Source organism: Psilocybe cubensis, chromosome 3 (genome assembly GCF_017499595.1).
Source record: "Psilocybe cubensis strain MGC-MH-2018 chromosome 3, whole genome shotgun sequence".
In the NCBI taxonomy this organism is placed as follows: Eukaryota; Fungi; Basidiomycota; class Agaricomycetes; order Agaricales; family Agrocybaceae; genus Psilocybe; species Psilocybe cubensis.
This window is the reverse complement of record NC_063001.1, coordinates 982,011-996,222: the sequence shown is the minus strand read 5'-3', so window position 1 is coordinate 996,222 and position 14,212 is coordinate 982,011. Positions and strand designations below refer to the sequence as shown.

The following is a 14,212-nucleotide window of genomic DNA, read 5'->3' as shown; positions in this document are numbered from 1 at the left end:
CTTTCATCAAGTTTGAATCGAACGATGTCTGCTATCATTTCTACCATTGCTGCAATTATGCTGTCTACCTTGGTACTTGTGACCTTCAGAAGGACTCCAATTAAAGTTATCAAACTCGACTCGCGTTGGGAAAGCCTGCTTTGGACCTGGCGCCTCAGAAGGTCGAAATTACATTTTGCAGAGAAGCTTGAAGATTGGTACTACAAAACCAACGACTCGGATTCTATGCTGGGTAAGATATTCACTATAAAAGAGTTCTGGCTGTTTCTCCGCCCTTTCTTCGCTTCGCGGGGCTACACTCTCTATCAAAAACATCCAAAACCAGACTGGGTGGGTGATATAGTCGCTGCTCCCTGGCCGCCTCAAGCAAAGGATGCGTCATATCCTTATGCCCGTCACATTCGCAGCAATGATCCGGACCCAAAGTGGTCCTGGTCGCCTCGTGTTTGGGCTGCTCGTGATGCACTTGGAAGAGAGGTTGTTATCAAGTGAGCACCTACCAAACAAACATATTCATGATCTAATCGATTGGAATTATTCTATTTCAGGGTTATATCTGAAACAGACAAGCCAACACAAGAGCTGAGGGTGTTCCAGCGCCTTAACAGTAAAAGACTTCGAGCGGATCCAGCGAACAACACCATCTACGCGCTAGAATATATCACGTTCGACAAGTTCGTCTTTGTGGTAATGCCTAGGTACGTGATATGATTAGTTCATGTATTTAATCGGTTTGAACATGGCCTTTTAGATGGGATTCTTCCTTGTTCCCTGAGTTTGAAACCGTCTCTCAGCTAATGTCATTTGCGCTGATATGGCTTCAGGTAGGCGCAGCCATATTGTCGGCCATTGTGGTTGTATCTTACTATGAGTGATACCAGACATTTGACTTTCTACATCGGAACAAAATTGTGCATCTGGATTTTGTTATGCAAAATACTGGTATGAACGTGATTCTTCAACATAGGGAATTGTTTCGTAGAACAGGATTGCGAGATCCAAAAGAAGTGAGGTATGCCCTCCTGGACTTTGGTTTCTCCATAGCTTTCCCCGAGGATACGATCATAGAGGACGTACGCATGATACGCTATAATTCGTGGTTTGTACACTATATACCCGACAACTGGGTCATCTACCCATATAATCCCTTCAAGGCGGATTTAGCGATGCTAGCAAGCTCTCTTCAGTTATATGTCAGGGTGAGTTTACTTGCAATGCCCTATGTGCCGTAATTTTCTCTGATTATTCGTTGTCCAAAGCATCTTGAACACCTTATTCCTGAACTCGGGCCGTTCTTCGATTCGGTGGTTGACTTGAATGACCCTAATCAGTTGACAGCTAGTCAAGCCTTCGCTCGATTCAAAGAAATATGTGACGGGCTCAGTCCCGAAATTGCTTCATCGTCATTTGATACTTGGACTTGGAGACCAGGTGAGTTCTTGAGGATACATTAAATGCACTTTCATGCTAATCTGGAAACCCTAGGTGGCATCATCAAAAAGAAACAACGACAACCCATTACAGTGACTGAGCAGGACTGAGCCCTTCTGTAGTTTCTCTTAGTAGTCAGACCACATATCCCATCTAAGCCCCATTGCCAAGTTGTTGCGTAACGAGGCAGACTACAATATACTTATGTAAGGGCTTGAACTTGACTCCGACCAAACCCCGGCTCCCAGGCCTCTGCCTCGACATCAGTTTAATCTCTGAAATATTACCAGCTTTTAAATTTCTCTCTGATTTACTTTTACTCGTAAATCATCACCATTGACAGCCACTGCCAGAATCTCAAGAAATTTCAACTCATTGACGATCCTTACCCCCAGATTACTCGCGGCATACTCTTGATCTGTGGCACCTAATTAAAATGCCATTCTTACCCACCCTTACCATCATTTTTGCAGTCATCCTATCGTTGCCAGTGCTCTATGTTTACCACTACAAAAGGTACCCACGAATCATCAAGCTCGAGTCCAAATACGAGAGTCTTCTTTGGACGTGGCGTCTCATGAGGTCGAACATCATATTTCCAGAAGCTCTCGAGGACTGGAATTTGAAGAATCTCGAAGATTCACATGGTGATTTTATCTACATTCATAGTTGCTGGATGTTCGTGCTCCCGTTCTTCGTTTCGCGAGGTTATGCGATGTATCAACAAGATCCCGTCGGCCTGGGAAATCTAAACCCTCCTCCATTTCCACCCGCAGCAAAAGCTACTTCGTACCCTTATTCTCGTCAACTCCCAAGCAAGACTCCCATCCCGAGGGCTGTATGGGCACCACGTATATGGGCAGCTCGCGATGCACTTGGAAGAGATGTTATAATCAAGTAAGTGTATCCATCGAGTTTACCCCACTTGTTGATCACCTTTCATATTTTCAGGGTGATATCTGAAGTCGACAACCCGTCAAATGAGCTGAAGGTCATGCAACTGCTTAACAGCAAAAGGCTGCGATCCGACCCCGCTAACCATACCATCTACGCCATCGAATACATTACTTTCGACAAATTTGTATTTGTGGTGATGCCCAGGTAGGCGCTAATGTTTCTGATCATCGGGTCGCGCTCATATTCATGTTGTAAAGATGGGATAGTGCTATCTTTCCTGAATTTGCCAATGTTTCCGAGCTTATGCATTTCACCAAGATAATCCTCGAGGTAACAACACGCTGATCGCGTTGAGACATCTACTGAACAGCTCAAAATAGGCTTTTGATTTTTTACACCGCAACAGGATTGTACATCTAGACTGCCTTGCACAAAATATGGGGATGAATGCTGTTATGACCACTGCGGAAATAGATCGCAGGACAGGAGTACGGGATCCAAAAGAAGTTCGCTATGCCCTCTTTGACTTTGATGCTGCTGTCATTTTTCCTGAGGACACTGTCATTGAAGAGGCGCGTATGGACCACGTTCTCAGCTTTGACCGGCATTACATACCGAAGGAATCAATTACTTACCCATACAACCCATTTCGAGTGGATGTTGCATTCATGGGCACATGTCTTCAAACATATGTTAGGGTGAGTTTCCTTGCCGTGATTAATGCCGTCCAGATTTCTGATAGATAATCTACGCTTCAGCACCTCGAAAGTAAAATTCCAGAGCTTGGGCCATTCTTTGACTCCTTAATTGACATCAATGACCCCAATCAGCCTTCAGCAAGCCAGGCACTGGCTCGCTTTACAGAGATATCCAATAATCTTAGCCCCGAGGTGGCTAGTGCATCCTTTGACGGTTTCATTTGGTGCCGAGGTATGTGATGAAATGCTAATTTTATTCTTCAAGCTCACGTAGTTTTCTAAGGCGGTGTTGTCTACAAGAAAGATGGGGATGTTATAACAATTACTGAGTAGCTCGATTTTTGAGTGCACGACTGTTCTGAGATGAATCAATGATGTTGCCTTGTAATTTTTTTGGTTGAATCTATGATTTTTTTTGCAAACGACAGGAATCCCCTGCCACCGTGACGGCGCTCAGTTGTAATAAGGTATAAGATGCGGAACAAAACACCCTAACAATACTATGATGTAAATCTCGAAGCAGATTTCATGGAGATTATCTACGAATTGGTGTTGAGCCACATATATGTGATACACACACAGTCCAGGCTACCTGTGCCCTTGGTGTTAATGCGTATCTTCTCACGCCGGAAAATCATAGTTGTCATTATGCCGTTAGTTGCCTCCACTCTGAATATAGGCTTTATGTAATATCAATGTTCAAATGTTCGCCTTTGTTCCTCTCTCCATGGATATCATTACTTTGGCTTTTGTTGTTTTCCTTCCTGCCTTGATCGTAGTGACCACCAAACGTGTACAAGTCAGATTCACCAAGCTCGACTCTGGTTGGGAGAGTCTGGTTTGGACATGGCGCCTGGCTTGGATCAATACACGAACTTCCTTTCCAAAGTCACTTGAGGACTGGTATCACAAGAGCGAAGAAACCTTTTTCGAGGATTTAATCTACGTAAAGCGTATCTGGCTGCTCTTACACCCATTTTTTCTCTCGCGGGGGTACTTGATGTACCGAGAAGACCCTGTCAGCTTTGGCGACTTAATTCCTCCTTGTGTACCATCTGCCGCAAAGACCACGTCGTACCCATATGCACGTCAGGTCCCAAGTAAGACTCCCAACCCAAGAATATCATGGTCAATACGAATCTGGGCAGCTCGCGATGCACTTGGAAGGGACGTTATAATCAAATAAGCGTTCAACTGAACCACTTCTTGTCAATATTAAATATTCACAGAGTGATATCAGAGGTTGACAAGCCATCGGACGAACTGAAGACTATGCTGCTTCTTAATAGTCAAAAGTTGCGTTCCCATCCGGCTAATCATACAATCCATGCCCTTGAATACATCACTTTTGACAAATTTGTCTTCGTGGTGATGCCTAGGTGGGTGTCTTCAAACCTTGCTTAATATTTGCATTTATTTTTTGTAAAGATGGGATAGTGCTATCCGTCCGGAATTCGCCAATGTGTCTGAGCTCATGCACTTTGCCAAAACAGTTCTCGAGGTAAGCAAATGAACTACACAGACTTATTGGAACAGTAATAGGTTAATCTGTAATAGACTTTTGATTTTTTACACCGCAATAAAATTGTGCACTTAGATTGTCTCCCTCAAAACATTGGCATGAATGCGGTTATGGCATCTTCGGAAACGAGTCGAAGAACAGGACTAAGGGATCCAAAGGAAGTTCGATATGCCCTATTCGATTTTGGCGGCTCTGTATCCTTTCCTGAGGATACTGTCATTGAACAAGCGCGGATGTCACGGCGAGACCTTAACTTTGACCTACATGGTGTTCCGTCCGAAAGTGTCTCATACCCATACAATCCATTTCGAATGGACATCGCTTTCATGGGCACATGTCTTCAAACATACGTCAGGGTGAGGTCTCTTGCGGTGGTCGAAGGTGTACTGCTTTCTAACTACATTGTTGGCATTTTAGCATCTTGAAAACAAGATTCCCGAGCTTGAACCTTTCTTTGACTCATTGGTTAACGTGAATCACCCCAACCAACTTTCGGCTAGCCAAGCCCTGGCTCGCTTTGCAAAGATATTCGATGATCTTGCTCCTCAAGTGGCTTGCGCTCCTCTTGACGCCTTCATCTGGGAAGACGGTATGTCATCAGACGCCAAACTTATGCTCAAAATTAACTGGCATTTCTCGTCCAGGAGTAGTTCAGAAAAGATCTGGTGATGTTATAACAATCCTCGACTAGCCATATCCCTGACTACTTTAACAGCTATCGCATCTATACTATCACAATTCTTCGTGAACTTGAAACCTCGCACATGCCGACGTGATGGAAGACGCCTCCTCCTCAGAACCAGGACGGGAAATTACTAGCAAGCAAAAATTTCCAAGGATCCGAACTAATGAACTTCGATGGTTTGGTATGAACGCTCGCTGGGCTGCTAGTACTGCCCGTCTAAATCACGACTTTTTGGGATTATCATGCTTGACTGTAAACTCCAAGGCACATGAATAATACCTGTTATCCCGATCTTGCAGTATGAAAGGACAACGATGCTTGATCTAGCTTGTGACAAGGTGGTCCATGCACCCTCTTCGCGAAGAGGCGTAACGTGACCTCATTTCCTTGGTTTCAGACCCTCATAGTCCCTACCCTCATCGACAATCCTTCGTCAACTTGCACATCCACATCCTTCCCTTGGAGGCGTTCTACCTCCCTTTTGCACTTTCAAGACCATTGAGACCCTCTTCATCCAAAGTTCATGGCCACCAAATGGATCCGACACTGAATCAACGCCTTGACTCACATTGTGAAAATTTTGTTTGGACCTGATGTCCTTGAAAGTAGCGCTTCCAGAAGGATTTGGACGAGAAGGAGGAGATTTTGTGTAAAGTGTTCAATGGGTGCTCATATGGCTGTTGTTTGCCTCTTGCGGGTATGTGATAAAAGCACAGATTTCACCCCTCTTTTTCGGGTGGCCAAGATTGTGCCATACCTTCAAGCCCTAACGAGCGTGCCAGAATGAAAGCAGATGTGGTCACTGTGCTTCCTGCGATGTAATTGGAAGGGGCATCGTCTTACATTCGGGCCACCTTTTTCGAACTGCAGCTACTCCGACGATTGCTACTACACATACAACATACGTAGGGTCAATAATCGACTCAAGCTTTATCACTGCAAACTGGGCGTATACAGGAATTCGACAGCACTATGAAGCTTAATCTACTTTCTATAACTTCGGTGCCTTGGCTCTTACAAACGACGCTTATGAGGATCTGTCTATAACCCATCCCCCCCTTTTGGATTACACGTCGCACCAATCGAAATGCTCCAACACCCGTCCAAATCATTCATCACAACAGAAATGACTGCAAGTATACGTCAGCGTGAGTTCGTTTACGTTGAGGACGTTGTTGCAATCTCCAAGTAAATCTGAGCTTGGTTCATCCTTCGCACCGCTTGTTGACATGAATGGCCCAAATCAACTCTCGTCTAACAAGATGCATAAAGGCGTTGACATTTCAATGGCATGGAACTCGCGTAATATTTCGGAAGGAAATATGGTATGCATTCAGGTCCCATTTCAACCGTATTAGCTTTCTCAAGGGCAACTCGTACAAAAATTCGGCGACCTTCTCTCAATGCCGTAGCCATGCCACCACCTCCTGAATGATCTCTGGAAACAAACATACATTGACACCCTCTCTCGTTCAAAGACATCTCGGATACCGCCCCCGCTACTCGATATGATCAGCAACATTGTGTGTTGCTACTAAACCTAATCTTACCTGTCATGCCAGCACGCCAAAGACTCTCGGAGGGGCAGGCTATGTCTCCGCTGCATGATTTTATGCGTCCACCATGACCTTTCGCCACTCACCTTTGCTGTTGACGAGTGATAGTTCTTCATCTCCGCCTGCATTTGTATTTGCTCTATTTTAACCAGCAGCTCGATTGTCTCCACGTCTTACTGTCGCCGTGAAGCAACTGGGCAACTGAGTGAGAGCTTATCATTAATCTCTGCCCCTAGCACACACTCAATTGAGGGTATGGAAGACCGGTTCTTCAGCCTCTTCGGCACCTGGCTGTACTGTTATTGAACTCAACATTCATACCATACGACACCAATAGTCTTCCCGACTCTAACAACGGTACCTACGTCGACGGCAAACAACATCACAGCTGTTAGCTCCCATCGTCCCTCATACCCGCTGTGTAGTATTAAAACGAGCATCTTGCCCCGCTGTTTCCCGTATCTTGTTATTCTCAATCTGGCTAGCACTCTCTCATCGCCGGTTCTTAGTCAAAATCTACTTGTGATCGGAAAGCCCGGCTTGCATGGCGCCGTACAATCGAACTTCTTTCATCTGATACTCACGGTTCGTGAAGAAGATTTTCATATCGAAAACTCCTGTAGTTGGTTTTTGTATCGCGATATCTGTGTTCCGAGAACTATAGACAATGGTCAAGTGTCTAGAATCTCTCCAGTCGGATCTTTGCTTGAGATAAAGCGAGATTCTCCCTAATCATGGCTACAAAATGACAGGCTATGTTTGATATAAATGACCGTTGGATTTGTCCAAGGAAATCTAGGAAGGCATGAATCTTGGGAATGGTCTACCACTTTCGATTGTGTGTGTGTGTGTTATTTATATATGCTAGTTCCATTCTTTGACATCTTCCAGAAGATTTAAAAAAACAAACAACACCCGGAGCTTCAGCCACCATAGGGCCACTGGTTGACAACTTTGGTCGGATTTCTTACCTTGGGAACTGAAGCATCGAGTCATACTCGCCATTTATCCGCCATCATCTTAAATGGAAATATGTGTATTTCTCAAGGCTCGGCGGGCAACGAGTGGCGCGCTTAGAATCAAGATAACCATGCAATCCAATAGATTTCAACAATATTGGTAAGCTTTGTTTTTGTGTTCGTAGTCAATTATCTCATTGTGGACTCTTGGGATTCCTGTTTCCTTTAATTCGGTTCTTATAGTTGAAAATATTAAAAGGGCACTGAGAATACACCTCTATCTATAGGTCCGACGCCTGTTATCAAATTTGCCACATCCAAGAAGCTGTCGTGCACCATTTGCGCTCACAAAGGTTGGTCATTACCCCTTCTCCAAAACTCCACCTGGACCCGTAACCGGAAAGATTCAGGTCTGATGAATATCATCTGTGAGTCAGCGGTGGTACCCTTGTGGGTATGTCACTTCTCACAGCCTCATGGTGAAGAAGAAAACGATCCACACCTAATCGTATGAGACGCCTGACACAAAGTTTTCCTTGAAAGATTCATCATTGAACGCGGAGTATAAACTTTGTCAAGATGTATTTAAGAGCTCTTGCACCTGCTTATCCTTACATCTACTTTATAGTACCAGTCTTTCCACCCATTCTTCGATTTTAAAGCATCTACCTCTATATTTCACACCATGCCCAACGGAGTTTCGAAAGCAAAGGTATGTTTATTTCACTTGCACTCTATTGTCGATATGCTGACCATGGCACTTGAAGTTCAAAGACGGGATATTTGTCCGATTCACAAAAGATTATGTCAGTAACGGAGGGGTTTACAGAGCGCCGAAAGGTCTTGTTGGACAAGTAGTCGAATCCCAGGTCTCAACTGGCCAATTCAATATCCGTACTGTATGTCTCAAATATGACCTCTCTCTGTTGAAGAAATTACTCAATGAACTTGATGGAAATTGCAGTTAGGGAATGTAACCTACATGGTCAAATCAGGGACCACAGGAACAAACATTCTCGGCGTTCCCGAAGATTTCCTGGAGGTCGTTACTTAGCCTTAAGACACCTCTACCAATAAATCCGCCATGACGTGTAAATGTGAGTGTGGATATTAATTGTGTATGAGTGATGTCTTATCTGACAAACATTGGACGATTCTGCTATGATTTCCTGCACTATATTGAACGGTGATTGGAATATACAGGACGTGCTATGTAATAGTAGTTTTCTGTCTAACTGTGCGTAGATTCGAAGAAATATGATCAGACTGTCATTGTCGTTATGGTGTTTTAGTGCTTTACTTGGTAAATGAAGCTTCCTCAGATATCGACTATTGAGCGAAAGATTCACAATATCATGCAAGTTAACGGAACGCCCACCGGTCCATCGGCTGGCGGCCCCGGCAAGTATACACACCTGGTAATGATACCAATAAAATGGGCCGACGTCATGCCGTTATAAGACTATAAGTACCTAAACTTTCCGAGCTAAGTTGAACGTTGAATGTCTGCCTTTCCCACATGATGGTCATTGCTTTTTTCACTATTCTAGCTGTCCTTCCTGTCGTGATTTTCATGACCACCAAACGGGTCCGCATTAGAGTAATCAAACTCGAGTCCTATTGGGAATCTCTCGTTTGGACGTGTCGTCTCTGGAGGTCTAGGCTAATCTTTCCAAACACTCTTGCCGACTGGTATCACAAGGACTTGGAAAACATGGACGCCGAATTTATCTACGTACAAAGCATCTGGATATTTCTACTCCCTTTCTTTGTTTCAAGAGGATATGCAATGTATCAAAGAGACCCTGTCAGCTTTGGCGATCTAAATCCTCCTCAATTCCCCCCTGCTGCGAAGACCACTTCGTATCCTTATGCTCGTCAAGTCCCAAGCAGAAGTCTCAACCCCAGGAGACCATGGTCAATACGTATCTGGGCAGCTCGTGATGCTCTCGGAAGAGATGTTATGATCAAGTAAGCCTTCAATCCAGCCTAATTCCTTCCATCTATTCAACTCTGGACACTTAGGGTGATATCGGAGGTCGACAAACCATCGAATGAACTGAAGGTCATGCAACTCCTTAATAGCAAAAAATTGCGATCCGACCCGGGAAATCATACTATCTACGCCCTCGACTACATTACTTTCGATAAATTCATCTTTGTAGTGATGCCCAGGTAGGCTCCCATGTTTAAGCTACTGAAGAATATTTGCGATTAAGTTTTCAAAGATGGGATAGTAGCATTCTCCCTGAATTCGAAACCGTTTCGGAACTAATGTTGTTTGCCAAAACAGTTCTGGAGGTAAGCAAAATAAACTAGTACATAATCACATTGGAACAAGTATTAATTAGGCCGTGATAGACGTTTGACTTTTTGCACCGCAACAAAGTCGTGCATTTAGACTGTCTTACACAGAATATTGGTATGAACGCCGTCTTGGAGTCCTCGGAAACCAGTCGTAGAACAGGACTACGAGATCCAAAGGAGGTTCGATACGCCCTTTTTGATTTTGGTGCCTCTGAAATTTTCCCAGAGGATACTAACATTGAAGAGGCGCGTATCTCGCGGCGGGACCTCAACTTTGGTTTGCATGGCGTCCCGCCTGAATCAGTTACTTTCCCGTACAATCCATTTCGGATGGATGTTGCTTTCATGGGTAACTCCCTTGAAACATATGTCAGAGTGAGTATCTTCTCGATGATTGATGGTTTCATGTTTTCTGATAAAAATTGCTGACATTTTAGCACCTTGAAAACAGAATTCCCGAGTTGGGGCCGTTCTTCGACTCATTGGTTGATGTCAATGACCCCAATCAACTTTCAGCCAGTCAGGCCTTTTCTCGCTTTACAAACATATGCAATGGTCTTAGCCCTGAGGTAGCAAATGCTCCTAATGAAGCCTTCATTTGGCAAGATGGTAGGTAACCTGATGTAAATTTATGCTCAAAGCTGAAGTTGCGATCTAGGAGCTGTCCTAAAGAGATATGGCGATATCATTACCATACCTGACCCAACAGATTTCTGACAAGCTCTACAATGTCAACCTTAAGTCGGTGTTCGCGCGACACTCAATATGCAAATTTAGAAACTCGGGAGCAACAATGTCTAAGTCTAGCAGGGTAATTTGCGTAGCGGAAGTCATCTATACAGCGGTACGTAGAAGTACTAAAAGCAATAGTCTCAATGTAATATCAACAGTTTCATTGACTAATCCACTGGTAAATATTGCAGTTCTTGGTCTATGCCGCCTAAGAACTCCCATCACGCTCGAACGAGTTGAATGAAACTATACTGTATACTTTACTATGACTAACTACCATACGGATTGTGGGTATGCTTTAGTGTGATATTCCGCAGTCAAAGATAACGCAAAGGCATATCTGCTTCTGGAAGCTGCTTTAGATACGGCCGACCGTGACAATACTATTTTCTCAGTTTCTCCCTCCAATACATCGCGAACTACACTAATATGCGTCTTTCTAAAGCAGATATGGTCATTGAGTAACAATTTCTGAACGACCGAATGCCGAATGCACATGTAAGCCAGAAAACCTATAGAGAGGTATATTGATTCCAGACGTACCGTCGTATCGGTCATGCCATGTGGTGTGAATCCTTTCAGTTGTGACTCAATCAGTAGACGATAAGTCTTTATTAGATTTTTTCTTGCTCATCTGCTGGAGGAGTTTAGGAGAAGCCTGTGGATTTCAGATTGTCGATCTATGTGTTCGACAGGGAATGCGGTCGTCAACTACTACAATAGAACAATGGCACAAATATAGCAAGGCTATCATCCGTCGTGAATTCATCTGCATCAAGCGTTGAGATTCCATGCCCCCAGACACTAGTATCCAACACAGCTCACACGCTGCAAATGGAAGACCATGATAGGTTTTAACGAGAAGAGCTGCTAGTGATGAAAAACAGTGACGTTTCCGGCCCCCGACACCCGGCTCTTCCTCTCGGCGTTTACCGGCTATTATGTATGACCTAGAATATTCTGACTATTTTTCTTCACCGTTTTTTTGAAGCTCCCAATAACTAATCTCACTTCATGATGAGTCAGAACCTCATATAGAGTCTCAATTTCATTCAACTCCAAGCTCTTTTCTGGGTCGCGTAATGATTACATTCATGTTGTGTTCAATGGTAAGTTGCGAATAGACCTGTGACTTCTCTGTGTAAGAGAATGGGATGTTGGGGGATACTTAAATAGGCGGGGATCACTTTAAACGTCCAATTGGTCACCACGGTACTCGTCAAACGTCTGTATTTCTCACATTATGGTCATTGTGTTCCTCACCGTTCTAGCTATCCTTCCTGTCGTAATATTCATGACTACCAAACGGGTCCGCATTAGAGTAATCAAACTCGAGTCCTATTGGGAAACTCTCATTTGGACGTGTCATCTCTGGAGGTCCAAGCTGATCTTTCCAAACACTCTTGCCGACTGGTACCACAAGGACTTGGAAAACATGGACGCCGACTTAATCTATGTACAAAGCATTTGGTTATTTCTACTTCCTTTCTTTGCTTCACGAGGATATACAATGTATCAAAGAGACCCCGACAGCTTTGGTGATTTAAATCCTCCTCATTCCCCCCCTTCCACAAAGACTACGATGTACCCTTATGCTCGCCAGGTCCCAAGCAGAAATCTCAACCCAAGGAAAGCATGGTCGATACGTATCTGGGCAGCTCGAGATTCTCTTGGAAGGGATGTTATAATCAAGTAAGCCTTCAATCCAGTCTACTGCTCTCTATATTGTTTAATTCGATGTATTTGCAGGGTGGTATCGGAGGTAGAAAAAGAATCTAATGAACTGAAGGTCTTGAAACTCCTTAACAGCAAAAAGTTACGAGCGGATCCAGCGAACCATACCATTCATGCTATCGAATACATCACTTTCGACAGATTCATTTTTGTAGTGATGCCCAGGTGAAGCTTTGTTTTTTAAACCACTCAACATTCACGACTAATTGTCCAAAAGATGGGATAGTTCCATCCTCCCTGAATTCGATAACGTTTCCGAGCTTTTGTCGTATGCAAAAACAGTTTTCGAAGTAAGCAAACTAAACCACTACACACTCATATTGGAATGTAGACTGATCAGGTTGTAACAGACTTTTGATTTTTTACACCGCCATAAAATTGTTCATCTAGACTGCCTTGCACAGAACATTGGGATGAATGTCGTCTTGGAATCATCCGAAACGATTCGTAGAACAGGACTACGAGACCCAAAGGAAGTTCAATATGCCCTCTTTGATTTTGGTGGCTCCATGATTTTCCCGGATGATACTGTTATTGAAGAGGCACGGATCTCGCGACGTGACCTCAACTTTCATTTGCACGGTGTGCCCCCTAATTCAGTTACATATCCGTACAATCCATTTCGAATGGACGTTGCTTTCATGGGCACATGTCTTCAAACATATGTCAGGGTAAGCTCCCTTGTGATTATAGATGTTCTACTGCTTTCTTATGAAAATTAATGATATGTCAGCACCTTGAACACAAAATTCCTGAACTGGGGCCATTCTTCGACTTGTTAGTTGACGCAAATGACCCCAATCAACTTTCAGCTAGTCAGGCCTTTGCTCGCTTCACGGATATATGCAACAGTCTGAATTCTGAGGTGACAAATGCGCCTGTTGAATTATTCACATGGCAACATGGTATGTAACCAGATGTTGGATTATGCTCAAAGCTAAATTACAATCCTAGGAGTTGTCCGCAAGAGATATGGCGACATCATAACCATACCTGACCTGACAAATCTCTGACCAGTCGATGTCTGTTACCATCGTTAACCCTCTGGTAATGATCAAGCCTATGGAAGACTGGAGCGGGCCTTTAGTCTAATTGGTCCAGGAAGATGGTGTGGTTGTTTATTGAGTTATCCATTGGTAAATGTGGTAGTGACACTGGATAGTAGCGGATACGAGGTGGAGAAACTATAAATGACCTGGTCTATATTTAAATACAGATTGTTTCTTGATCACTTCTGCTAGAGAAATTCGGTAGATTGAAGCAAGTTGTGGATTTTGGGTCATTAATCTATGCGTTCCTCATTAGCAAATGTGGTCGTAGACTACAACAGTGGCATATATATAGCAATATCATCCGTTGTCAATGCATAGACAGTTAAAGAAATCCAAATCTTTGGCTCAACCAATAATATGTGAGCGCTGAGCGCTGAGCCTTATCAGAGAAGCTCTCTTCACGTTTGTAGTGCCATTTTGGTGAAAATTTGCGTTCACGCCATTGCGAAGTGCTTCTATGTATACTGTCCGTGCCCCACTGGTCGGAATACTTTCTGTCACCCCACCCCTTTTTACCATCTCGTTTCAACTCATCATATCATACCATCGGAGACTAGTCAAAAGCCTCAAAGCTGTTCACATACCGCAAAAGGAGTCCGGACCATGATAGGTTTGACGAGAAGATTAGAGAGCTGACTC

The 14,212-nt window shown here is 43.8% G+C and overlaps 5 protein-coding genes across 5 annotated transcripts; all 5 read left to right on the top strand.

Moving 5' to 3' along the window:
• Positions 1–24: 24 nt before the first annotated feature.
• On the top strand, positions 25–3,359 carry JR316_0003104 (uncharacterized protein; the record flags this gene model as incomplete). Its single annotated transcript, XM_047888885.1, has 11 exons — positions 25–488; positions 549–698; positions 752–824; positions 882–1,199; positions 1,260–1,431; positions 1,827–2,328; positions 2,383–2,532; positions 2,586–2,658; positions 2,709–3,026; positions 3,087–3,258; positions 3,310–3,359. The coding sequence occupies 11 exons, from the start codon at positions 25–27 to the stop codon at positions 3,357–3,359; spliced, it is 2,442 nt and encodes an 813-aa protein (XP_047751259.1).
• Positions 3,360–4,108: 749 nt separating this feature from the next.
• JR316_0003103 (uncharacterized protein) lies at positions 4,109–5,324 on the top strand (the record flags this gene model as incomplete). The annotated part of the gene is made up of 6 exons (XM_047888884.1): positions 4,109–4,197; positions 4,256–4,405; positions 4,455–4,527; positions 4,584–4,898; positions 4,966–5,213; positions 5,264–5,324. The coding sequence occupies 6 exons, from the start codon at positions 4,109–4,111 to the stop codon at positions 5,322–5,324; spliced, it is 936 nt and encodes a 311-aa protein (XP_047751258.1).
• Positions 5,325–8,433: 3,109 nt separating this feature from the next.
• On the top strand, positions 8,434–8,802 carry JR316_0003102 (uncharacterized protein; the record flags this gene model as incomplete). Its single annotated transcript, XM_047888883.1, has 3 exons — positions 8,434–8,460; positions 8,516–8,647; positions 8,713–8,802. 3 exons carry the CDS (start codon positions 8,434–8,436, stop codon positions 8,800–8,802), a joined length of 249 nt encoding a protein of 82 aa, XP_047751257.1.
• A 468-nt stretch (positions 8,803–9,270) lies between these two features.
• On the top strand, positions 9,271–10,772 carry JR316_0003101 (uncharacterized protein; the record flags this gene model as incomplete). Its single annotated transcript, XM_047888882.1, has 6 exons — positions 9,271–9,719; positions 9,774–9,923; positions 9,977–10,049; positions 10,110–10,430; positions 10,493–10,664; positions 10,714–10,772. The coding sequence occupies 6 exons, from the start codon at positions 9,271–9,273 to the stop codon at positions 10,770–10,772; spliced, it is 1,224 nt and encodes a 407-aa protein (XP_047751256.1).
• Positions 10,773–12,030: 1,258 nt separating this feature from the next.
• JR316_0003100 (uncharacterized protein) lies at positions 12,031–13,434 on the top strand (the record flags this gene model as incomplete). Its single annotated transcript, XM_047888881.1, has 5 exons — positions 12,031–12,479; positions 12,537–12,686; positions 12,739–12,811; positions 12,926–13,192; positions 13,255–13,434. 5 exons carry the CDS (start codon positions 12,031–12,033, stop codon positions 13,432–13,434), a joined length of 1,119 nt encoding a protein of 372 aa, XP_047751255.1.
• Positions 13,435–14,212: the final 778 nt, after the last annotated feature.